The 25547-nt window shown below is 45.4% G+C and overlaps 2 protein-coding genes across 9 annotated transcripts in view; one reads left to right on the top strand and one right to left on the bottom strand.

The window, feature by feature from the left end:
* The first annotated feature begins 1831 nt into the window (after positions 1-1831).
* On the top strand, positions 1832-8672 carry GLRX (glutaredoxin). The gene is made up of 3 exons (XM_077347662.1): positions 1832-2134; positions 4496-4616; positions 7907-8672. Exons 1-2 carry the CDS (start codon positions 1934-1936, stop codon positions 4604-4606), a joined length of 312 nt encoding a protein of 103 aa, XP_077203777.1. The 5' UTR covers positions 1832-1933; the 3' UTR covers positions 4607-4616; positions 7907-8672.
* Positions 8673-11174: 2502 nt separating this feature from the next.
* The window catches only part of RHOBTB3 (Rho related BTB domain containing 3), a 50109-nt gene continuing 35736 nt past the window's right edge, over positions 11175-25547 (bottom strand). For all 8 annotated transcript variants that reach the window (XM_077347656.1, XM_077347661.1, XM_077347653.1 and 5 more), the window contains 3 exons: positions 25106-25272; positions 18742-18838; positions 11175-15225 (listed from right to left, as the gene is read on the bottom strand). In XM_077347656.1, the coding sequence (XP_077203771.1) occupies positions 15110-15225; positions 18742-18838; positions 25106-25272 (380 nt within the window). In that variant the 3' untranslated portion in view covers positions 11175-15109. The remainder of the gene's footprint in view (positions 15226-18741; positions 18839-25105; positions 25273-25547) is intronic.

Genomic DNA, 25547 nt, shown 5'->3' with positions numbered 1-25547 from the left:
AGGCTGAAGTTGATTACCTGTTCCCTTGGCCTCCTCTGGAGGGCCAAGTCAAGAAGAGACCGTAAAAAACGAAGGAGACAAGAAGAGACATCTGCCTAACTCTCAGGACTTTGCTACCACAGTGACATCCGTTCTGCTGCATTGTCACAACAACAAGGCAGTGGTTAGAAGAGACTGGCTAGCAGCTAAAAATCACTCGGTAAACCTCATGGCTGCATGGAGATTTCTGCCCAAGTTTTCCTATGTAGGTCCCAGTCTATCTACTACATTTCTCTAGATATTTCTAGGTGCATCCCATTTGCAATTTCTGCCTCCCAAGAAGAACAATGTAAATGACAAATGTAAACTTCCTTGCAGGTGCATTGTCAACTAAGTCTATGCTAAGGTGATAATAAGGACCTTGCCTAGCCTTGTGACACTGTTGTAAGTTACCACTGTGCAAAACCTCATGACACTGCATTGCAAAAGCTGTTTTGCAACATGCTCACAAGGGTTGTAGTTCCCATTTGGGATGTATGTATGTGCTAAGAATATTAGAATAAGATTTAACCGTATGTGCTCATGGAACAATCCTTTTCCTTGTATCCACTTCCAGTCTCTGGTAGTTTAACATATAGTAATGCAGTGTTTTGCTCCATGAGAATTCCATCTACTTCCTATTGACAGTCCTGTTGGTAAAGGTTAGTTTGTTTTTGCTTAGTCCACATATCAAGTGAAAGATCTTTCCATTCACATTCTACACTTTCCCCACAGATGGCCACTTGGGGGGAGGGGGAAATTGGTTCATCAGGACTTCAGTACATGGTGAGCTGCTCAAATGCCCTGGTACAAATGGATCTACAGTCTCTCAACTACTCCTTACATTTGTGCAATTGTTCACACTGATTTTCCCTGTTGTCACAGTCACTCAGCAGCTGCAGGGGACCACTTCTGAAAACAAAAGGAAAGCCCCAAAGGACTTGGGATGGGGGAAGGGGGGACTCCTGCCTCCTCACAGCAGTTTTCTCAGGAAAAAAACTATGCTGGGTGGGAAGTTATTTTACCACGAAGACGGGTCTTTTTTTTTCTCCTGGCATGTTAGCAACCCCCACCATCAAAAATGACATAAAGGTTTGTTTAGATTTTATTCGTATGCAAGGTTCAATTTCTTGTGCTGCATCCAAGATATAATGATGAACAGAAGCCTTTTAAATAGGGCACATGGGTGCACCCACTCACCCACTTGTCAGAAAAATGAACTGCTGGACTGACAGGCACTACTAGAGTTACCAAATGTAGCGTAGGAAATTTCTGAAAATTGGGGCGAGGGAGACGGGGGAAGACTATTTAGGGAGAGGGAGAAGAGCTCAACAGAAGATGCCACAGACCAAGGATCCCCAAGTGCCTGAGAAAATCTTCCCCGGTTTCCACCAAGTGTGCTTCTGAACACTATAAGAATAGCGATCCTATCCGGGTAAACGGTAGTTGTTCCATGGTTGGGATGGCAGCTGGGCCAGCCGGGATAAGCGGCGAGGCTTGACGGAGCCCGTTCCCAGCTCTGCAAGTCTGCAACGCTCCCAGCTAAGCGTGTTTACTCCTAAGCAAGTCCGAGTGGTTTCCCGGGTCGCCGACTTCTTAGCGGGCGCCTCTCCCACAGAACGATTCCGCGACCACCCGGCGATTAAGTCGCGCTGCAGCACTCTTCCCTCCCGAGGGACTCCCGGGCAAACAGCCTTCTTGGGCTCGCTGGGTGGGCCAGGCAGGCGCGCACTCCTCGCTTTGTAAAAAGCAAGACGCCGCGGGGAAGAGGGCAGACTCCGCCTACAGGGTGTGGGCCCCCAAACGGGCGCAGCTTCTGGCCGATAAAAGCCGGCTGCGCGGCCCACGAGGGCTGTCTCCGCGAGGAAGCTTCGGAGCGAGCCGCGTCGCCAGCGGGGGAGAAAAGTCCGGCAGGATGGCTCAGGAGTTTGTGGAGAGCAAAATACGGCGCGATAAAGTGACAGTGTTTGGGAAGCCGTCCTGTCCTTACTGTCACATGGCAATGGAGCTGCTGGAGGAACTTGGAGTCAAGAATTTGGAGTACGTTGACCTCACAACGCGAGCGGATATGGCCAACATTCAGGACTATATGCTGCGCACCACAGGCGCCAGATCCGTGAGTTCTGCCCTCCTTCTTTGACTTCTCTGCTGTTGAAATGGCTGCTCGGTGTGCCTGGCCTTCCAGGGTGCGGAACTTTAAAACACCCCCTTTGAAGCAGGCCTGTGGGATAAGGAATGCTTCGCCATAGCTTAGATGAAAGCAGGCACATCGTTGCGTTTTAATTAGAAATGCTGCTGCTTCCTTTCAGCCCGGTACACTCCAGGCCTAAGCCTCAGGAAGCTGCTCAAGGCAATAAAAAGGCATGCATAATCCAGAAACCTTATGTAGGGCATGAAGGCCTTTGCTGGATAAAACTGACATGTAAAATATCCCAAGAATGGGCTGTCTTGCAAGTATGACCCTGCAGCATTAACTCCCCCCCCCCCCCGCTCATTCCCATAGAAGTGGAAAGGATATGATAACTGGGGAGGTTGTGCCTTTGTCTTTTTCAAGACATGTCTGAGGGTGGAAAAGTTGTTGCACAATTGTTAATAATGTGTACTTTTTGGGACACTGTTGGTACTTCCTGTAAATGGGGCATGAGTGGCAAAGGAGGAAGCTTGGCTGTTCTGACTTCACAAACTGATGCATGTGCTTGGGAAGGCTTTCAGATTCTGGTGCCCACTGCTGGAGGTGGACATGACAGTCCAGCACAGTATCCCACTGAGGTGTGGGTGCAGCCTTTCTGCAAGGTGGAAGCAACTGCCTCTTAGAATCACAGAGTACATTTTTGTAGGGGCATTTCATTAAGAACATGTAGCAACTGTGTGGGGAAGAGTTACTGTGTATCAGGCTTGTCTGTTAAAATACAGAATGCTGAGGAATTGCTGTGTATTCCAGTCTTTTACTTGTACCTTGAACAATGGCAGTCTTTCACAGTGCAGCAGCCACATACCTATTGCTAAATGCTTTGGGGAGTTCAAAGTACTATGTAACCAAAACAGCAATGTTTGCTGTATGTTTTCATGTTGTGTTAACAGGGAACACTCCTACAGGATAAAAGCATTTTAAAAAAAGATTTGGGTCGAGATTCTCTAGACCCAACTTGGAGGCAAGCAGCTTTGGGGGAGGCTGAAAGACCCCTGCCCTTCCCCAGTTTCCCCAGCAGGGGAGGTGGGGGAAGGTATGTCTACCTGTTTTTGCTGCTCCGAATACACAGAACGCTCCAGGTGCAGTTGTGGGGTATCTGGGCCCAATTATTTTTGTAAGCAGCCATATAGTTTTGTTCTGAGTGGAGCCTTTCCTGGACAAAAAAGGAAACTACCGGTACAAAACCCAAGGCAATTAAAACTTGAGCAGTGCTGTTAACCAGGAATTATTCTGTGCAAACCTATTGAAATGAATGGGAAAAGCTGTCCTGTATCTCCTTTCTTAACTTTCTATGTGATTTGCCCAAGATAACTTCATGGTGAATGGTTTCCATTCCAGGGATCTAGGTCTCCTTAAACCTTGCCTCACTAGAAGCTACTTGTTCTATAAAGCAGTATGGTATAAAATAGCAGTGACTAACCCATTAGCACATGGGTAAAACATTAAAAGAAATCATTGACTAAAAATATCCTGGCACATTATTTGCATGCCAAAGGTGACTGTCTGTCCAAATGTTGGAAACCTGAGGCCCAGAATCCTTTCTTCCTGTGTGGCTGGTTTTGGACAGTTTTGTAGGCATGTATTTCACAGCTGCCTATTAATTTGAGCAACTAAATGAAGAAAACTGGCTGGCCTCTAAACACTCTAGATTTAATGGTACCTTTTCAAGTCTTCTTGTTCTTCAGTGGCAGGTCTTCTTAATGGGATTCTGCTTAGCCCTGACCTTTGTAGTAATTGACAGACTAGCTTTAGGGAAAGTAAAGTTGCTATTTTCTTCCTAGTCCTAGTGAGGCTGCCTGTTGGTTTCATTCTCTGTGTATATAATAGCTCAAATGTGAAAATGCAAGTAAAAGTGTCCCTCTGTGCTTTGTAGGACTTTAGTGTGAGGGATATGACTCATCTCTGCTTTCCAGTGACAGAGGTGGCATGCTAGGTTGTCAGTCATGGGCTGCACTTGGGGGCTCTTACTATGAGCTTGGGCCAGCATCTCCTGGCTTCTGGCTCCAGCAGCACATCCATTTACCCTTTTGCTGAATTCTCCATAGCAACCAGAGAGCATTTATTCTCCGTTAGCAGGTCAGATTCCACTGCTACATACATATTTTCATGGGCTTTAAAGGTCTTGGAGTAGAAAGAAGCCTCCAGTCTTATCGTCCTAATCATATCGCTATCCTCTCTGGGATCAGATTTCCTTCCTTCTCTCTTGCTTGGGGTGCCCTCTTTTGAGCTTCAGGAGACAGGATTTCCTGCTGCTTTTTTATTTTATTTTAACTTTTGCCTTTCTAGGTCCCTCGAGTCTACATTGGAGAAACTTGTATTGGTGGTTATGACAACTTGAAAGCTCTAAAAGACAGTGGTGAACTCATTCCAAAGTTGAAGCAAATCGGTGCTTTGTAGTGACTCTGAGGTAAGTAACTGGGTAGACCAGGGGTAGGTAAACTGTGGCCCTCCAGAATGACCATGGACTACAATTCCCATGAGCCCCTGCCAGCAAATGTCCTTCTGACTTGTAAAAAAGAGTGGAATCTAAATATTGTTATGATGACATAGTCTGTTTCCTCTAAGTACCATATAATAAACCTTGCTTAGAATGATACAATCAAAATAAATCAATAAAAGTAAGAGAAAAGCAGCACAGAAAGAATTAGACCAGCAATAATGCCTCAAGTGCAAGACATTGGGAGAAACAGGCATATGACACAACTCATCCTAAGAGCCCCAGGAAGCCCATTTTTAAAAGGAGCTAATTAAAAAACCATGAATAAATATTTTTCCGTATTTTATTTAAATTATATTCCATCTTTTCTGCCCAATGGGAACCTGGCCTGGTGTAGTGGCTAATAGCAGCAGCCTCTACTCTGGAGAACTGGACTTGACTCCCCCACTCCTCCACGTGCAGCCAACTTGTGGCAGTTCTCTCAGCCCCAGCTACCTCATGGGGTGTCTCTTGTGGGGAGAAGAAAGGAAGGCGATTGTAAGCTGATTTGAGGCTCCTTTGGGTAGTGAAAAGCAAGGTGCAAAAACCAATTCCTACTCCTCCAAAGCAGCTTACATCGTTCTCCATCTTTTGCCCTCACAACAACTTTGTGAGGTAGGTTAGGTTGAGTGTACCTGCCTGACCCAAGTTCACCCAGTGAGCTTCCATGGCAGAGTGGGGAGTTGAACTTGGGTTTACCAGATCCTAGTCTTGACACTTTAACCACTATGTCACACTGGCTCTCCTTCAGGCATCAGTATGCTACCAGTTTGGTTATAAGGTGAGTTGTGGTTGCAGGTGACCAGTGGATTTTTTAGGGAAACTTTGGTTTACGGGAATTTCCCAGCAAGGAAACACACAATTTTTCCCTTCCTAAAGGAGGTCTGATTAAGTGCTACACAACGCATTCCCCAATACATGCACTGCTACTTGGAGAAGCTGTGTCTGGAAGCCAGCCATTACCTTTCCAAGGAAAGCAGAAAGAGGCTAATGAGGAATCTTAATTAGGGTTGAGTGCTTTGGTGTCCCAAGCGGCCCTTCATGCCCAAAGCGGCCAGCGACACAGCACGGGGGGGGGGGGAAGGTGTCGGTGTGCCAGCGGGCGCAAAGCTCTGCACCTGCATGTGTGTGCCCACCAATGTGCCGGTGTCCGCGCCTCCCTCCCCCTCCCCCGCACTATGGCACTGGCTGCTTAGGGCACAAATGGTTGCTTCAGACGCCGAAGCACCCAATCCTAATCTTAATTTTGGCTGGCAGGCTGGTAAGAGACCCACCAGTATCTGTGAAGGGTCCTTCTCCCCCCTGGAAAAAAGTGTTATCCACCCCTGGCTTCAGGGAAGCAGAAAAGGCTTTTTTCCTTCTCTGCTATTATTATTATTATATTTATATTTCTTACCTGCCACATCCGGCATGCCAGCTCATGGCGGGTTACAACATAACATTTCCACAACAATAGGTAAAGGTAAAGGTATCCCCATGTGGTCAAAGGGTGGCATACTTCTTGGGGGGGGGGGTACCAGATCTTTTTCCTAGCAGCTACATCCTGCACCAGTTGCAATTTCTGGGACAAGGGTAGGCCCATATAGAGCAAGTTACAGAAGTCTATTCTGGAGGTGAATGTCACATGGATCACCGTAGCCAGGGAATTTAGCCTTACTTGGGGCTTCCTTGGGATCCTCAGCAGTAGGAAGCTTAAGATCTAAGGCTGCCAAAGTTTTTTCTAGCAACAGGTTATATTCCTTTATTTTAAAAAAATACCTTTTGGATGGTTCAGGTAATTCCATGACAACCTCCAGCTCTTCATCAGTTAAAAATACAGTATCAACTTTAGAATGAGAATCACTATCAGACAATCTATTTTCCCCCAATTCAGGGCTATATATTCTTTTTTTTCTTAGCTGCTTTGGTAAGGCAGGATCTCCTGGGCTACATATTGTCAGAGTTGTACAATCTAGAAGAGGGAGGGAGAGATGGAGAGGAGTCTGACCTTCCCCAACTCTTTGTCTGCTCCCCAAAGCTTGCTAAATAAGCTGCAGCTGTTTCTCAATGACTGTATTAATAGCCAAAATTAAATCAATGGAAACAGATGCTTGCCCTACTGTCTATTGTTGTTCCGTGCCCCCGAGCCCAGGATAAGTAGTCGGATCTTCCAGGCTCTGCTTGTCCCTTGTGCCTGACTCAAAATGGCTGTCTGAGGTATATGCCTCGGTCTCAAGATGGCGCTTTGCTGCGGCCATGGCTGTTGACTGTGCGCATTTTTCCTTATGGTTGGTCCATTGGACTCCAACCAGACATGGGGTGGCCATGGCTGGTGTGCTGCCAGCTTAGGAAATCTGACATTTCCTTCCACTACGGCATTTGAGGCATCATCCTCTGACAGAAAATGGCTGCTCCTCGTGCTTGCTTTGGCAGCACATATACTAAAATTGGAACGGTACACAGAAGAATAGAAAATTGTTGCTCCTCTTAGCCTACTGTTGTGCACGTGCTCGGGGGTGAGGTCTGAGAATTGGCAAATATGCTCTCTTTTCATGAAGGGAAAAAAAACCCCACTCCCTTAGAGATAAAGGAAAAGGGGAAGGGAAAAGAGATGGAAAAGAATAAAGCGGAAAGAGGTAAGAAGTAAAGAATTTTTCAAATGTCTGTTTGCACTCCAAAAAGAGGTTGCTCTCCCTGTGCGAGGCAAAGAACTGGCGAGAACTCAACTCACTACAGATAGCAGAGAGGGGGAAAAAGTGTTTTCTGCCTCCTTGAAGCCAGGGGTGGATAACACCCAGGATGTCTTTCTCCTCTGGAGGAGAGCATAAGGTTCCAGTAGTTGACAAATGCAACCCCTTGTGTCACCACAAATCAACAGCAGATGCATAGACACAAACAAAGTTTAACAAGTGGAGCTCCACCCATGTTGTGGCATACACTTACATTGGATTACGGACTGTCATGGCATAAACAGTTCCTGATCTGGAATGCTTCTGGGCAGTCTTGAAACTTAGATTGGGGAAAGTAATTTGAATGATGTCTAGATGCAAGCATGAAGAAGCTACTAAACTGCAAGGCTCATTGATATCCCATGAACCCACCCTTGATAACAAAATGCATAATTTTCCAGTCGTTATTAGTTTTTCTAGAAACTTAGAGTTTCTCTGGAGTCCATAGTGGTTTTTCTGCTGCATTTGTGGGGAAACATTTGTTGATATCAACTTGATTTCTTTCTCTTTCAGAGAAGATGATGACTGGGATCACCTCCTGCTGCAGTGAAAGCCTTGGAACAGAACTGATCATACCTCTCCTACATCCACTGTAGTTCTTCATCTGTATTTGAATGCAGAAGATTGATGGAGCACTGCATGTTCCAGTTCCTGTTTGTCTTGCTAAATAATGCTGTAACTTATTCTTTCTTCAGCATGGAACCGACAGAAGTGATCCATGGTTTTTTTAAAAAATGCCTGTTACAAGCCTCTTGTTTTTACAGTTCAAAGATCTCTGGCTCAAATGCACTTCCAAATATTTCATTAATTCTTTCTACCCTATGAATCCCCTCATCCATGATTGCCTTTTCCCTCTCTGAAGGAGTCGAGTTGCTTAGAGTCATTCTTACCTCAAGAGAGAATTCCTCCTTTCTGTCTGGCCCCATTGTTTAGAAGGCTTTAATGCCAGTCTAAGACAGATTTCTTCTTTTCTCTTCCAATCAGGCTATATCTCTAACAGAACAGAAATTAATACTTATGCCCCACCTCTTGTGAGCTCTTTAGCTTCCAGTCTTTCAGGTGACACATGCCAATGAGCTGGAGACACTTGGCAGACTCGCTTGTGAAGTCATTGGGTGGTGCCTCATCCCTTGCAATGTTTCCTGTATGGATGGTATGTATCACTCGTGATCCCAGTGAAGTCATCTCTGCATGAGCCTGCTGGGCAGGCATCAGTTCCATGCTGCCTTTTGTGTTGTGCCTGACTGGTGAAAGGGTAGAAATAAACATGTAACATGAATGGTCTTGCTTTTCATAATTCTTGAAATAATGGGTTCCCTCCATCAAAAGCAATTATTCCCACAGCAAATAAAGCTGTTCCAGGAGAGGACCAGCGATGACGGATGCCTCATCCATCTGTTGTTGGGCTACGTGACTTCAGACTACGAAGTGCAAGGACTGAACACTTCATATTTTTAAGAGTAAATGTCTCTGCACAAATAAAACTACCTGGCCTACTGTCCAACTCTTTCATTAATGAGCATGATAAAAAGAATAGAAAGCCAATAGCATGAAACAATTTTTGCAGAATTTCAAACTCTGTTGGAGTTATTTTTGCCAAGAATTCCTGTTTGCATGCTGATTATTTTCAAGGCTTTCTCAGTTAAACTTGTTGGGTGCATTGTAAGCAGTGTTTCAAAGAAATAAGTTTGGCAAATAGGTTTTTGTACTAGAGGCTAAGCCCATTGCACCCAGAAATACAATGGGTGCTAGCACATGCATCTGCACTGTGACCTTCCTTGGTTCTGGCCCTACCCCTTCCCTGCTGTATCTTGAGATCCAGTGAGATAAAGTCGTCAAAGAGTAGCAGATTCCAGTCTCAAGAGCTGGGTTTGATTCCTGAGTCATCTTCCATATGCAGCCAGCTAACCTGCAGATGGAGGCCTGGAAACCTTCAAGAAGCGGAGAAAGACATGATGAAAGAGGGAGGAGGGTAGGAAGGCATCAGTTTTCCTAGAGGAGGTGCTTTGGAGGGGCACTGGGCCCTCCTACCCCCACCCCAATACAACGTCTGCACAGGTCACCAATATCCCCACCTTCCCATTCAACCACGCATCTTCCAAAGACCAGGCAAGGCAGGCCATGGAGGGTTGGGCAGCCACCTTCCCCCCCCCCCCACACACATACACGTCATCCAAAGGCTGGGCCAGGAAAACAATGGAGGAGGTGGGCTGCTACCTTCCTCCCCCCATTTCCTAAAGGCTGGGCCTGGCAGGGAAGGCCATAGGGAACATTCTTCTTCCCACCCCTCCTTTCATATCTCCAAAAGGCCAGGCTGGGTAGGGAAGCTTATGGAGGGGCTGCCTCCTTCCCACCCCCCACATATTCACAAGAACAGGCTGGATAGGTAAGGTTCCCCCACATCTCCCAAGGGCCAGGCTGGGTGGGGAAATGCTGCTGGATCCCTCCAATCTTTCTGAGGAGAGGGAGGGTGGGGGGAAACTGAGCACTCTGATGGCCAGTTCCATGGCCCTGGAGAGATGCTGTGAGTCCAGATCCTCTTAGGGAGGACTCCTAAGAAGAAAAGCCTTGCCAGATGCTCCCAGCTTCACCCAAGCCTCAGCTGCATGAGAGCTTAGCCCAGCCAGATGTTCAATAGGCAGAGAGCTCTGACAGCAATGGGGAATGGAGCTGCAGACAAACCAGGGCTTAGATTCCAAAGTTGTTGCAGGAGCTTCTCATTCACAGAGTGAAGACAGAGAGGCTGCTGACAGCCTATATTAACTTGAGGCTGAGAAGCTTGGGTTTGGAACTGCTCCGTCTGCTGATTCTCTTGGACTGCCTGATTTACTGGACAGGGTTATTATCTGTCACTTGGCATTCTGTTTTTGAAATATTGATAGACTCTGCCATCCTGGTAGCTCGTCTGTGCTCTCTTCCAGCAGAGAGCTGGAGCCTGAGACAAGTACAGGATGCAAAGGAAACAGCTGGCTTTCCTGCCTTGCATGGGGGAGATGAAGGGTGGGAAGAAGCTGCAGATTGGTCAAGTTACCAGCAACAGGGCCTTTCAGAGAGGCCAGCACTGCTTCCACCCTGCAAGCAGCAGAAAGAGGACAGATAAGCCCAACGATTAGCCCTCACTGTAAGAGTGCTGTCTCCCTATTGACAGCACAACCACAGGGAGGGCCAATCAGGTAGGGAGTAAGTTGTCTGCATGCAGTTTGAAGTGATTGGCCCTCATTGGCGAGTATTCTCTCCCTATTAGTTACACACCATTAAAAGGTAATGCAAGCTCTTACGACGCGCAGTACTACCATGTATGTGTTCGAGTAATATACTGTTCTGCTACTATGAAGGATTAACAAATTTCAAGGGACAATGATGAAAGTTTAAAATATATTTTCATACAGAATTAATATTTTCTCGGCAAAATCAAGGACCTAGGCTTCCTTTTTGCACACAAATATCACAGCAGCTTGTGCTTTGTTGTTGTGGCTACTAGAATTGGAATTCAATATTATCATTCATTGGTCAGCCCAGACAAGTCATTCCTGTGATGAAAATCATAAGGACAACAGTGGTCATGAGCAGATCTTGCAATTTTGCTTGCTGCAGGTATTCAAACTATATCAGACCTGTGTTAAAGGACAGTGACAGATACTATGCTTGTGAAATCGTTAGACCAAACTGTTTTACTGAGAAATCTGTGGTTGGAAAAGGGCTTCCAATAATTTGGGAGAACAGCAAAGTTAATTAAATTAAACCCAGGAATTAAGTACAAAGACAACAATGGATGCATGGATGTTGTTGAAATGAAATATTTATTATAAAACAAATAATATAAATTCTCTATGTGTTCACTTTAACAAGAAACAGTTGCTCTGATCTAAAAACATGAAATTAACATTAAATGAAAAGCATGTTAATGAAATGTTCTTAGAACAAACAATTTAAATTAATGTTTTAAGTACTTGGCATGAAATTGTTATACATTCAACATAAACTATAGTAAAACAACTATTTTTAAGCTAAAACTATTATCTGATGGGCAACGTTTATTACAGATCTTTATGATATACTCATGTCAACATAAAATGTCTAGCTGAGTGAGTGTTTATTTTCAGTTTTTTAGATTTTTCCTGTGAGAATCTAAAATCACTTTCTTATAAAAATGGACTTGAAACATATTTTCTCCAATGCTTATTGATACCTGCTCTTAAACTAAATATTGTTACTGCTCTTTTAAATGAGGATTGCCCATGAATCTTCTGAAAAATAATTTACAAATTCTTCCTGTACATTTACAGGTGGTCAAGGTCTAACTTGAGAGGGAAATATGCTACAACTTTGATGCATAACAGAAAAACAGAGGTGTACCATTATACCTTAGTTCAGTGTTCCACACTACTCAAGAGTTTCTCAACACAAATGAGTAATTTACACATGCTTGTCAATGTGAAAAAGCCCTTATCTGTTCTAGATACGCTGGGGGCTGCTGGTATTCCTACAGTGCAAGAACTTAGTGGTCATTATTTTTCTTCATTGAATTCATGCATTTGCTGTACCATGGCAGGTCATACAGTCAGGCTATAAGGTACAAATAATTTGCTCTCAAAATATACATTTACAGCAAACACGTGTATACAGCTACCCACTTCCAAGTAAAATAATCTTCATTTTAAAATTCCATTGTGCTTAGGAAGATTACTGAATTTTATATACATTATAAAATCACTCCAATGGTTTAGCAAATCCCTTAGAGATTGACTTCTATAGTTTACACAATTTGGGTCCAGTACAGGCAAGAAGAAGTGAGATCAAATGAATTATAAACTATTTTATGTGCTTGAATACTTAGCATATAATTACAGAATGGTTTATAAGGGAAGTATTCATGTCTATAACCACTTTAAGATCTTATTTTCTTTGTATATTTCTGTACATAAATAATGTTAAACAAGCAGAAATACTTGTTAAACTACCTTCAAAGAATAAAAATCCCATTACTGTAAGAGCTTTAGTTTCTAACAAGAACTCTACAACTGTTTTACACATTGAAAATATTAAGCCAATATATACAGAGGTCACTAAAATGTATACTTTTGTGAGACTGTCTTGACTGTGTGATCTTCTAATCAGGAAGTCCCAGACATAAATCAGATCTCAGTAAACATATGGTAGGTGCAATTTTATATTATGTTTGTGTAGACAGAAGATAAAAGTGCTGAGGCCTCTACTGGGAAGCCAGACTGTCACCACATAAATAAATGTTGTACCTATGCAAAAGAAAGCCAGGAGCTCAACAGATCTGTGCCATTGCATAACAAAACAGGGTGGCTCACATCCCCTGGAATGACATCCAGCTCCTTGAATCCTAAACAGTCCAGATGAGGCTGACTGTGAAAACTAACCATGTTCAGTACTCACCTAGTGTTGATCAGAGCTTGAATACATTTTAGTGACGGGGAGACTAGGATGATCATACAGGCCCTATGAAGAGATGTGTGTAGCTCCCTGTAGCATATGAGGTATAGATCCAGAACAGAGTTTAGCTGCCTTCTTACTTCACAGACTCTGGCTATCAAGTGTAAGCAATATACCTTAGCAGAGGCTCTTGGGACTGCTCTGATTCTTGCAAACTACTTTGCCCCATGAGTTCTGTTGACATGGTGGCTGATACGCAGGTACATACCAATGATACATAGTTCCTGCACCAGGAACAGGCCCATAGCTAAGATTGTACCACAAGTGATTTTTGTATGAATGTTTCCCTTCAACCTCCTTTAGGAATAATTTCAGTGAAGTAGTTAATGTGGAAAACCTTAAATCATAACTTGTGACATGTTGAGAGGAATTTAGAATATTTACAGAGCTCTGGCTAGTGTGTTCACTGTCATCATGCAGGCATGGTGCAGTGACTGGGCTTGGGCTAGAAATCCCCAATCAACTACAAAACTCACTCTGAGAACTTGTTTCAGTGCCTTACTCTCAGCCTAATCTGTCCAATAGATTTGTAAGAATCAAATGAACGATGAGACATCCCTGCTACTCTGAGCTCCTTAGAGAAGGTATGAAAAACATCCAGGTCTATGGATAAGGGCAGTTTTTCAGGGCACAGATCTGGTGCCCCCCACGTCCCCAAGGAAGACACTCGCTACCAGTTCTTTGCCATCTTTGGTGGTGACCAATTATTGCATCACTGTCACCCTCTAGGTGGGCATACCACCATAGGATGGGGTTATTTTTACCACCATGTAGCCATTATATTAATGTGTTTTTAGTTGCGTTTTAATGGGGCTTTTATCGGGGAGAGGGGAGATGGAACCTGCTTTTGTAACCCATCGCAACCCTGTTCACCAGGAGTGGCGGGCAATAAGTCCAATAAATAAATAAATAATAAATTATACACAATGTAGAAGGAAAAACAGTACTAAGATACCCTGGAAACAACAAAAGCCACCTACTGAAGTAATCTGTTGTACAGAAAAAGACCAGGAAAATAATGGGTGTCCTTAATTTTGTTATTAACTACTACACTGGTCATGTCAAGGAAGAGGGACTCCTGAGTAAGAGAGAACATGGGGCCCCACATGCTGTGATGCTGAAGTCTCCAAGAGTCTTTTTAAAGGTTGAACTGGGGCCACAGTGCAGGAAGAGATATTTCTGCTAAACCCCCCTCCCAACACTGATCAAAATCTAGGCCCCCACAGAGTTGCTATTCCATTTTATAAATGCTGAGGAGATTGGTTCTGAAGTTATTAACAGAAGTTAAATTTTTAATTCCCAATGCAGCTCCATGATACCAAGTTCTCAGTTTTTATAATCTTTAAACCGCCCGTGGCGCCGCAAGGTGGGATTTGTCCGTGATGAGGAAGGATTGGACCCTTCCTCAGGACAGACAATAGGAGGGACCAATCGGCCGATTGGTCCCTCTGATTCCCAGCCCCAGCAACTGCGAGCCGCGCGCAGCGTGGCTCGCAGTTGCTCCCTTTCCCGCCGGCCTGATGCGTCTGAGGCTCTTCGCGCCTCCGACGCATCAGTCCGGCCGCAAGGGAGGCCCCGGCAGTCGCGCGGAGCGCGGCTGCCGGGGGCTCCCTGCCCGCCGCCCTGACGGGTGAGAGGCGCGAAGCGCCTCTCGCCGCGTCAGGCCGCCGCCCGAGGGAGGCCCCGGCAGTCGCGCGAGCACGGCTGCCGGGGACTCCCTGCCCGCAAAATGACCGCCGCCCGGGGGAGGCCTTGCCGTCCAACGGACCCCCCACGATACGGTAAGTGCCTAGGGCTCGCTGTATTATTCATACAGCGGGCTTTACTAGTATTTCATAAATGGTTAACAAAGGAATCAGAGAGACAAAACAAGTTCGTTCCATACTTTTTAAAGGAGCAGAGTTTACAGAAACATAAACTTGGAATGTATATCTTTAAAGTCCCAAGGCAGACAAGATTTTGAAACTCTAAATAGATCTAACTCTATAAAATTGAAATAACAAGGCAGAAGTTGAAGTTGCTGCAACATGCATGCAAATCCAGCCCAGAAGCACACACCTTGTTAAATGTTTATGCTGTCCTATAAATTGTTTTTCATGCTTCTACAAAGTACAGTTTCATTAGCAAGTGCAATATTATAGATTATATCATCGCATTTAAATTCAGTACTTGCTTTCGGTCTTGTGCGGTTGTAAAATTCCAGAAGCAATTGCCTTTCTGTTTTTCCACAATAAAGAAGGATCAACTTTGAGTTTACATTACTACACAATGGCATTTCCGAGAATGAATGTAATTCCTGTATTCTGAAAGCTGTTTCAAATACATACTAGAAGGCCATCTATGCATCTCAATAAAATTGCGTTCTTCCACTAAAACAAAAATAGACATCAATGATTATTATAGACAAATTCAGGACAAAATCAATCATAATTCCAAAAACATAACAGAACTACAGAATAAGTGAATCAAAGAACAACCCACTGCACATGTCGGTATAACCTAATTGCCTATGTACCTTTGCCATAATGAAATGGAGACAAACTGAACATGGAGAAAAATCATCAAGTCTTTACACGGTGGTGCAGGAAACTTTCAATTGATGGCCTATCATAGACTCTTGTTAAAGGTGCTGGAGTTTGCCCACACCATGTGAAAAGCTAAGGAAGAAAGGTGCAGAAAAGCCCAACTGCTTAATGCTTTGATGGTGCTAGGTTGATTTGTTTAGTTTAAAGACAAGACACATCCTGAATATGAATGCACAGCTTTCTTATGCTTGTTACCATGATTGCCACATTCTTGTCATGGTTCTATTTTTCCTTCTCCAAGATATACACCAAATATGAGGGCCTGATGGTTCCAACAGCACATAAGAGTGCAGAAAAAAATGATTTATAAATAAAAATTGGTATTTTGCTATGCCTGGACTGGAAAGACATTGTCCTCTGAGGTACCTTCCAACCCCATGATTCTATGAATTAGTGACACATACCACCTCTTTTTCTTCCCATGAGTGGCACTAATGCTCCTTACATTACTTTATTACCTCAATAGTAGAGTTGATATATGGGTGAGCAATGCCAGAATGTAGGATATTTAGAAACCCAGTGACTGACGTTGTGTTATATGCCTGAATGGACAAGCAGAACAAGTTTGGAAAGGCCTGTCCTTGACCGTTTATGCACTGGAGGTTTCATGCCGGGTTGCAGGCTGGAGTATTAGTTGTAGCAGGTTGCCCCACTTCTTCCTGTACCCACACGGGGGAGCATTTGGCCCGGTGCTCCTCATCTGCCCCCGATTTTTGCTCCTGCATGGGAGCTGGGGCAATGAAGTTCCCAGTGCATAAATGGTCCTTGCTTCTGCCTCTCTTACTCTATCAGAAGCAGAGTTTAACAACTGATAAAGAAATACATATACTGCTTTCATCTAGGCTGCTGCCTTGAATTGTGTGATGGGAGAAAAGGGAATTTTGATTTTGTATTACCATGCAGGGAAAGTGAGGTACCCACAAATTCTTAGCGATTCCCCACCACATAACTGGGCTCACTTCAACCAGCACCATGCAAGTGGGCCTTGCTCAGCAACTGCCACTACACAACCTGGCCAGAGATTTCTCAGGAAGAGGCATTCAAGGGGCATCTGAAGACAAGGATAGGCAGATAAAAGTAATTTGGCTAATTTGTGGGAAGGAAAGAAGGAAGCTGGAAAGGAGATGGGGGCATACAGAAAAGGGGAAGTTAATTTCTAAGAACCATCCATATCTTTTTGTAGTATGCGTCATTTGCTTCCTCATAAGGCTTCCTCATTGTTTCATGAAACTGCCTATCAGGTTTGCCTAGCAAGTTTCAGCAATTCCTTAGTATAGGCAAAGGACAAATTTTGGCTGATTTATAGTTGGGTAGGCAGAGTATCCTGCCACTCTGCTAAAGCAAAAGATGTGAAAAGAAAAGCTGTGGTAGAGCCACACTTAAACTGTAAACAGCAACAGCACAAAGTACATGAGGAGCCGGCATCCCATTGTTGAATTGTTGGACTGGAATTTTGCAGTTCTTTGCCAATTGGATTTTATCTATCTATCTATCTATCTATCTATCTATCTATCTATCTATCTATCTATCTATCTATCTATCTATCTATCTATCTATCTATCTATCTATCTATCTATCTATCTATCTATCTATCTATCTATCTATCTATCTATCTATCTATCTATCTATCTATCTATCTATCTATCTATCTATGTATTAATTATACTTATAGGCCACCACTTTTGGCCTGCCGACTCATGGCAGCTAACAACAAATAAAATACAATAACAATAAAATATATAAAACCACATAAATTCCAAACCCCAATGCACTAGCCATAACTCAAAACCCACCCTATCTTCCCCAATTTACCAAGTCCCCAGGGATGTTACCAGAGGAGGGGCAAGATCTTTTGTCAGCCCAGCCTCATCCAAATGCTTAGTGGAAGAGCTCCACCATACAGGCCCTGCAGAACTGGTATTATTTTGATATTATTGACTGGGCTGGAGTTTCACATTCATTGGGCCTGAAGAGAGTTTTGTACCAGCTGAATTATAATAGGTTTTTTTTACTGGTTGAACTGTGATATTATTGACTGGTTTGAAGTTTCGCATTCATCATACCTGATTCTGTATCAGTTGAATAATTATAAGGCCCATGATTTATGAATCTGGAAAAGGCTGTGTTTGAATGTGAATAATGTTGAAAAGTTTTGGTTTTTAAAAAAATGTATATTGTAAGCATTAAATAGTTTTGTGAGGTGGCGGCTTACTTGTAAAAGCTCAGGATTTTAAGCACAATCCCTGTCAATACATTTATGACTGACCATACACAGTCTGGGGCCTGCATATCTAAAGGATCAGAGTGTCCCCCAGAGAACATTCTGGCCAACCGATTAGTATTCTCCAGCTCCAAAAAATGAGAATGGCTTCAACCTGGTGGAATGAGCTGCTGGAAAACATCAGGCCCGTGATGGAACTGACACAGTTCTGCAGGGTCTGCAAGAGAGTGCTCTTCTGCCAGGCATGTGGTTGAGGCCATCATGACCAGGGGAATGAGAGCAATACAGGGGCCTTCCCTGCCAACTTTGGGCTCTTCTCCTACTCTCCTAAAAGAGACTACTTAGTAAACTGTATTTAAATTGATTAAACAACTATTGTGCTTAACATCTACTGAAGTTTAATGTATTTACTATATTTATGATTTTATTATGTATGATTTTATTACATATTGATATAAGCCAGTGGTCCCCAACCTGCGGTCCGCAGCCCGGTGCCGGGCCGCGAAGGCCAGGGCGCCGGGCCGCGGTTCCCTCTCCCCGCCCCCCCCCCGCAGTAAAAAACTTCCCCAGGCCGGGAAGCTTCTTACTGCAGGAGGGGGGGAGGGAATCAGGGCCGCGCATCGCGCATGCGCGCTGCGTGGCCGAAATCACCCGTGTGCGCACTTTCGTGCATGTGCAATTTCGGTCGCGCAGCGCGCATGTGCGCATGCACTGCCCGGCCACGCATGCATGATGCGCGGGCGCGGGCGTGCATGCGCGCGGCGTGGGTGGGACAGTTGCTCTGCCGGTCCCCAGCCGAAGGTTGGGGACCACTGGTATAAGCCATCCCAAGATGACTGGTTCAATAGGGGTGACCTATAAATATAGAAAAAGATGTAGCAGCACTAATATGCATATCTGATAATACTGAGAACTGCATGAGTCTAAATATAAATGTCTGAGGAAGCAATCCTAAAGTATGTATACATGGAAGTATACATGGAAGTATGTCATGTTTTATTCAATGGGGCTTACTCCCAGTAAATTGTTCTTAGGAATGCAGCCTGTCTTGATTAAGAAACAAATTGGAAAAAAATTACCTGAAAGGTCTTCAAATTCAGGTTTCTGACTGAAGATCAAATAGTTAGAAGCCATAAAATGAAGCAGCCAATTTGAAAGGCAATCAGAGTTATGAAACTGCAAGAAAAAAGAAATAAAAATAAAATACAAAGAAAAATGGTATAGAAAAAATATATGTTGGATTAATACAAAGATAGCTGCTTAGTTCACAAGAAGATGGCCCACAAAATTCTTGCTTAGTTTTACATCTCAGTTTTGTAAACTGAAACTGTAAACATTATTTACTATTTTCTTTCACTAAAATTTTCCTGTTAAATTTATACAACATGGATCCTGTCGACAATTTCAAAGAACTGCGCAAACACAATTATGCTGACTCATTGAGAAGAATCGTATTCCAGCAAGTGTATAATGTTTAGAACTCACATTTTTATGTACTATTAAAATTAACTTTGAAATTACACTCAATTAGTTCACTACATTTTCATATGAAAAGTATTTTAAAATTTATTATTATTAAAATATTTTACCCCATCCTTACAGGTGGTTAAAGATGGCTTACAATAATAGTTTTAAAACATTTCCAATTAAAACCAAAATAACAACAAACTCCAACCCCCTCCCTTCTTTAAAAATTCCAGCTATCAAAATCTCATCAAAAATCCTCTATCACTTTACCAAAGCATCTTTATGAACTATTTCATGTTACCTGTGTAAAAAAGTTATCCTGGATAACTCTGAAAACACATCCGAAGCTGTCTTATGCTGAATCAAACTACTGGTCCATCAAGGTCAGTACACAGACTGATAATGGTTCTCCACTATGATATATTAACTGGAGAGGCCAAGGGTTGAACCTGAGACCTTTTGCATGCCAAGGAGATGAGCCATAGTCTGTCTCCAGACTGAGAAGACTGAGTTTCCATAATCTGCAGAAAACCAGGATACTGCAGCCTTCCTAACCTCATCAACAGTGGCATATCTAGCTAATTTTGCACCTGGGGCAACTGGGAAGAGTTTGGTGACGCAGGATGGCAGGGCGTGGTGATACAGGGATCGGGGCTGGAATACTATAGCTGCCCAAGAGAAATGCCTGGCCTGTCAACCAACACCCAGGGATAGTGGCAGAGGAGTCAACCACCTTGGGCCATGAATCCCCCCATCAGTTCAGAAGGAAGGCTGTGGGGAATCATGCTGGTGCAGGTAGCATGCAGTCACATGGAAGCATCATGTCCCCCCTTGGGTCCACAGTGTTGGGATGGGCCATGCTCCATTTTCCTCCGCCCACAGGGGCAGGCATCAGTGGTTTTGGTGGGCCTTCCTTGTACATGGAAGGCCTCCACCAGTGGCAGGGTCATAGCCTCTGTGGCTCCCTCCTGTGACCCCCTCCCCAGTATTCTGGCTGCCACCACCTAGATAATTCTCTGCTTATCAGGCAGACCATTCTGTAAGGATGTGGGGCACAACAGAGAATGCATATTATGGACAGTTGTTCATCTTACACCTACATAAGTCCCTGCTCAGATGAACAAAGCCATAGTGGGAGAACATAGGGAGAGAGGCAGACCTGCAGATATGAGGGATCAAAGCTACAAAGGGATTTGTATGTGATAACCAATGTGATACCTTGAATTGAGCCAGCAACTGATGGGCAGCCACGAAATGACTACAGAATGGAAGCATGGCTTATCCCAGGCAAGCTGGGGTACTGGAGTCTGTATCATGCTGGGCAATGATCTAGGTTTCATTGGCCCTGTTTTCCTCAAGTATACACTGGACTCTCAAAACAGGCCTGTTAGTTATTTATTCATCTTGTCATCTTTAAACCCCTCCCCCCGCTCCGGAGGAGCGGGAGGAATAAAAGAGTAAGGGCATGTGGGGAGGAGTTAGGGCGGGCCCTGTCCGGGATAAAAACTCGGGGGGGCCAATCAGGAGCCGCGAAGCGGCTCCTGATTGGGCCCCCTGAGTGCCCATCCAAGGCCAAGCAGCCAATGGGGAGCCGCGCGAAGCGCGGCTGCCCATTGGCCGCTTGCCAGAGCCTCGCTTGCCCTGGCTGGGGAGTCACCAGACAGACAGAAGACGCTGCCTGCCCGGTGAGTCCTCCAGCCGCCCTCCTGCCACTAGGGAAAGGAGCAGGGACGCCGCGTCGAAGACGCGGCGTCCCTGCTCCTTTCCCACCGCCGCCATTTTCTAGCTTCTGCCGGACCCGGGCGCTCCTCCGCTGCCGTGGAGGAGCGCCCAGGCCCGGCAGAAGCCTCCCCCGCCCACCGCCGCCATTTCCCGGCTTCTGCCGGACCCGGGCGCTCCTCCGCTGCCGTGGAGGAGCGCCCGGGTCCGGCAGAAGCCTCCCCCGCCCACCGCCGCCATTTCCCGGCTTCTGCCGGACCCGGGCGCTCCTCCGCTGCCGTGGAGGAGCGCCCGGGTCCGGCAGAAGCCTCCCCCGCCCACCGCCGCCATTTTCCGCCCCACCCCCCACCAGAGCTTTCCTTTGCTCCACGGCGGCCATTACTTGGCTGGCCGCCGAGAGCAAAGGTAGGGTCCCTGGCCCCCGGCCCTTAAAACACTCCCCAAGCACCAGGGAAGGCGTGGATCGCCTTCCCCGGGGCTCGGAGAGCTTCTTAAAACTGCCCTGCCGCCTTAAAAAGCTCTCCGCGCCCCGGGGAAGGCGTGGATTGCCTTCCCCGGAGCACGGAGAGCTTCTTAAAACTGCCCTGCCGCCTTAAAAAGCTCTCCGCGTCCCGGGGAAGGCGTGGATCGCCTTCTCCGGAGCACGGAGAGCTTCTTAAAACTGCCCTGCCGCCTTAAAAAGCTCTCCGCGCCCCGGGGAAGGCGTGGATCGCCTTCTCCGGAGCACGGAGAGCTTCTTAAAACTGCCCTGCCTCCTTAAAAAGCTCTCCGCGCCCCGGGGAAGGCGTGGATCGCCTTCCCCGGAGCACGGAGAGCTTCTTAAAACTGCCCTGCCGCCTTATAAAGCTCTCCGCGCCCCGGGGAAGGCGTGGATCGTCTTCCCCGGAGCACGGAGAGCTTCTTAAAACTGCCCTGCCGCCTTAAAAAGCTCTCCGCGCCCCGGGGAAGGCGTGGATCGTCTTCCCCGGAGCACGGAGAGCTTCTTAAAACTGCCCTGCCGCCTTAAAAAGCTCTCCGCGTCCCGGGGAAGGCGTGGATCGCCTTCCCCGGAGCACAGAGAGCTTCTAAAAACTGTGCTGCCTCCTTAAAAAGCTCTCCGAGCCCTGGGGAAGGCGTGGATCGCCTTCCCCGGAGCACGGAGAGCTTCTTAAAACTGTGCTGCCTCCTTAAAAAGCTCTCCGAGCTCGGAGAGCTTCTTAAAACTGCCCTGCTGCTTTAAACAACTCTCCGAGCCCAGGGAAAGGCGTGGATCGCCTTTCCTGGGGGCTGCTAGCGCCCATTGCATTTCAGACTGCAATGGGCTATACTAGTCATACATAAAGGGCACAGGACCTTCATCCTGCCATCATACATAAAGGGCACAGCACCTTTCATCTCTCAAGGCTCACAAGTTTCTCTCACTACTCCATCAGTCACTCTACCGGAACAGCTGTCTGCTGCTTTTAAATTTTGTCTTAATGAGCACCTTGGCTTAGCTGTCTTGTTCTTCCACGCACTCCCAACAATTGCTAGCTGCTGCTGACTCTGCCAATCTCCAGGGCTGTTAGCTCACATCATCACCTGGGCTTACTTTGCTCTTTGCAGCTGACTTCTCAGAGCTGCTTGTCTTCACTTTTCTCATGAGGTGCACCATTTGTCTTCAGGTGTGTAAGTTTCGATCACTGGCCTGTTTCTATCACAGAGTAATATGCATGCTCAACCTAATAATAATTGAGCTGCATTCTGCACTGACTGGAATTTCCAAGTTAACTTTGAGAGGAAACGTATGAAGATTACATTACCATGGTGTACTCTTAATGTGCATAGGTCCTTATGACCATATAATTCACATCATTATAGGGGGGCATTTTGTGGAATAGATTGTGTTGGAGGAAAACATTTTTGTGAGTGCATTAACTTGCTTCTCTACTAAAATCCCTAGACTCTTAATGAAGTCAGTAAGGGTCAGCTGAACCTATCGGAAGCACAATTCTTAAAGGTTTCCACATTCCCATCTATGTATTTACTGTTGCAAATTCACAGGTTCCATATACATAAAATAAATTTTCATCTACCTACAGTCAGGATATGGAATATAACTGTGTGTTGGCTTCATGACAAACAGCTTTTGATGGTGGCAACACACATAATAGGGACAATGTTGACTACAGTATGAATTGTAAAAGCTGATTATTTTACTTAATTAATATCTCACCTTAATTAGGACAAAAAATGCTTAACAGATTATTTCGCCACCTTGTCCCCACAACAATAAACTTGTAGCACCTGTCTGATGTTCTAAAAACAGTTTTCAATTGAGTATAAGAAACATAGCAACAGAATCAAATCAGCCCCTGCATATTTAACACTGAACATGGGATAGTAAGAATATTTTTTCTGTCACACGAAGGAACACTGGACAATGTACAATCATGAGCCAAGTAACAATGTGTGCCAACTATTATGTATTATATTATCTTAACCATTGGTCCCTTAAATAAAGTGGAAAGGGTCATGTAGGCCCCGGACAACCACCCTGTCCGGGTGGTGCCTGGGTAGTATCTGGGTCAGCAGCCCAATCCAGAAGCGCCCAGTAAAGCTGTGTGTGTCCGGGTTGGGCTGGCCCCTGGAGCACCCGCCTCCAGGAGCCGAGCACACGGCCCAATCTGAATGTGCCCAGCAAAGCTGGGCGCTTCCGGATTGGGATGGTCCTACGACCAAGACAGCATGCGGATTGCGGGCCCTCCAGTAAGGAGGGCATGCCCAGCCCGGGGATGGCTTCCCCGGCACCTGGGCAGGCTGTGGGGAGGCTGCGGCCTCAAGGGGGTGGGGGATGGCAGAGGTGCCGGGTTTGCTAGGCAGGCCGTGGGAAAGCCACGGCCTTGCCGGGGAAGGAGGGGCCTGGGGGCTGGGGATGGCTTCACCGTGGCCTGCCGCAGGGAAGCCACATTCTCACCAGGGGGGAGGGGGCCGAGGCTCCCTTCGGGTGTGCCAGGGGAAGGCGGCCACCCTGTGGGGAGGCCTTTTAAAGCCCGTTCTTATGAACGGGCTTTGAAGCTAGTATATATATTATTCCCAGTATAGTTCCATTGTGTATAACAAAAAATCTCTACAATGGGGCCACCTTGGGATATAGAAGATTTTTCTGGAGAAAAAAACACTTAAGTTAAACAAAAAATGGAAGTTTTATAAAGCCACAGAAGCAATATCTACATTAGCCATGACATCCTACTTGGTTCAGCTCAGTTTATTCACTACAGAATTTTGACCAGACAACATCCTACTTAAACAATGCTGACTTAGAATGGTTGCCTGAGAGGAGGTGGGAAAGGGAAAACCATGCTACTGAAAATGCTGGGGGAATAAAGCATGCAACAAGAGATAGAGGGGGCAAGAAATGCATCATAGGGTGTTGGGGGAAGAAAGCATGTGATGGTAAGTAAGCAGTTAGAGCAAGAGTGGGGGGAAAAGGGTCACAGGGGGAATTTCCCCTACTCTGTGAATCTTCACAAGTCCCCCCTTTGCTCACATATGCAACACATAATACCCAAGATCTTAGTTTAGCATAATCAAGAACTAGAGCCCCAAGTGGCACTATGGAAATGAAGGAGCGGGGCTATGTAGACAAGAATGGGATCCATTTGCAAGGATCAGAACTGCGGTGGTCAACTGGGGCAGAAACATCTGTCTTAGTGGTGCTCTTTGCTTTTTTCTGTGTAACTGAATGGCTGCTTTTCTCCTTTGTGTAAACTAAAACCTGCCTTCTGTATCTGAAACTAGACGGCCCAGTCCTCCATGATGGGGATCTTGCAAGGAATGCAATACATCTCAGAATGCAGAGTATAAAGAGCTATAGTACACCCACCAGGGCCCTTTAATATTTCCAAGATTTCCCTCCATACGCACAACCCCCCCAGCTATAATATGTTTTCCTCCATTTTCCTCCATTACAGAAGTTATAATCCATTTAGACAGAAGAAAATATATAAAATAGGCCAGTGTCTTAATTCACACAATTATTTTGAAAGGAAAGGTACTTGCAGGGCAAATCAGAAGTGTGGATCAGGATTGGTTTTCCAAAGGTCACTTCACCATATTAATACAGAGGAGAAAATAATCTCACTGTGACTTTTTCATCTCAGGAAGGGTTCCATGTTAATGTCTCAGTTGCTTTGGCCAGGGAAATGTCAAATAAAAAATTCTTTACTGATCAAGCACTAATGGAAGTGAACATGCAGATAAGTGAAATGGTATAAATCCATATGAGACAAAACATACCTTTGCTTTTCTAAGCAAGCTGACAACACTCAAGCTTGTTGACGCTAGTTCCCTGCTAGGCATACTCTGGAGCTGTGTGATGATATAAAGTTCACAGATGTGCTGGAGTCTTGACACCTGGTACATCTCAGCACAAATCAAGAGTGACATGGCTTGCAGAATGCTGGCTGGTAAAAACACATACGTCATGTTAGTACACACTAATGTATAACTATTAAGTAGGCTATTATTATAAGAAGAAGAAGAAGAAGAAGAGTTGGTTCTTATATGCCGCTTTTCCCGAAGGAGGCTCAAAGCGGCTTACAGTCGCCTTCCCATTCCTCTCCCCACAACAGACACCCTGTGGGGTGGGTGAGGCTGAGAGAGCGCTGATATCATTGCCTGGTCAGAACAGTTTTATCAGTGCCGTGGCGAGCCCAAGGTCACCCAGCTGGTTGCATGT

This window comes from Paroedura picta, chromosome 7, assembly GCF_049243985.1.
Source record: "Paroedura picta isolate Pp20150507F chromosome 7, Ppicta_v3.0, whole genome shotgun sequence".
Lineage (NCBI taxonomy): Eukaryota > Metazoa > Chordata > Lepidosauria > Squamata > Gekkonidae > Paroedura > Paroedura picta.
The sequence above is the reverse complement of the archived record's forward strand: the minus strand, read 5'-3'. Positions and strand labels throughout refer to the sequence as shown.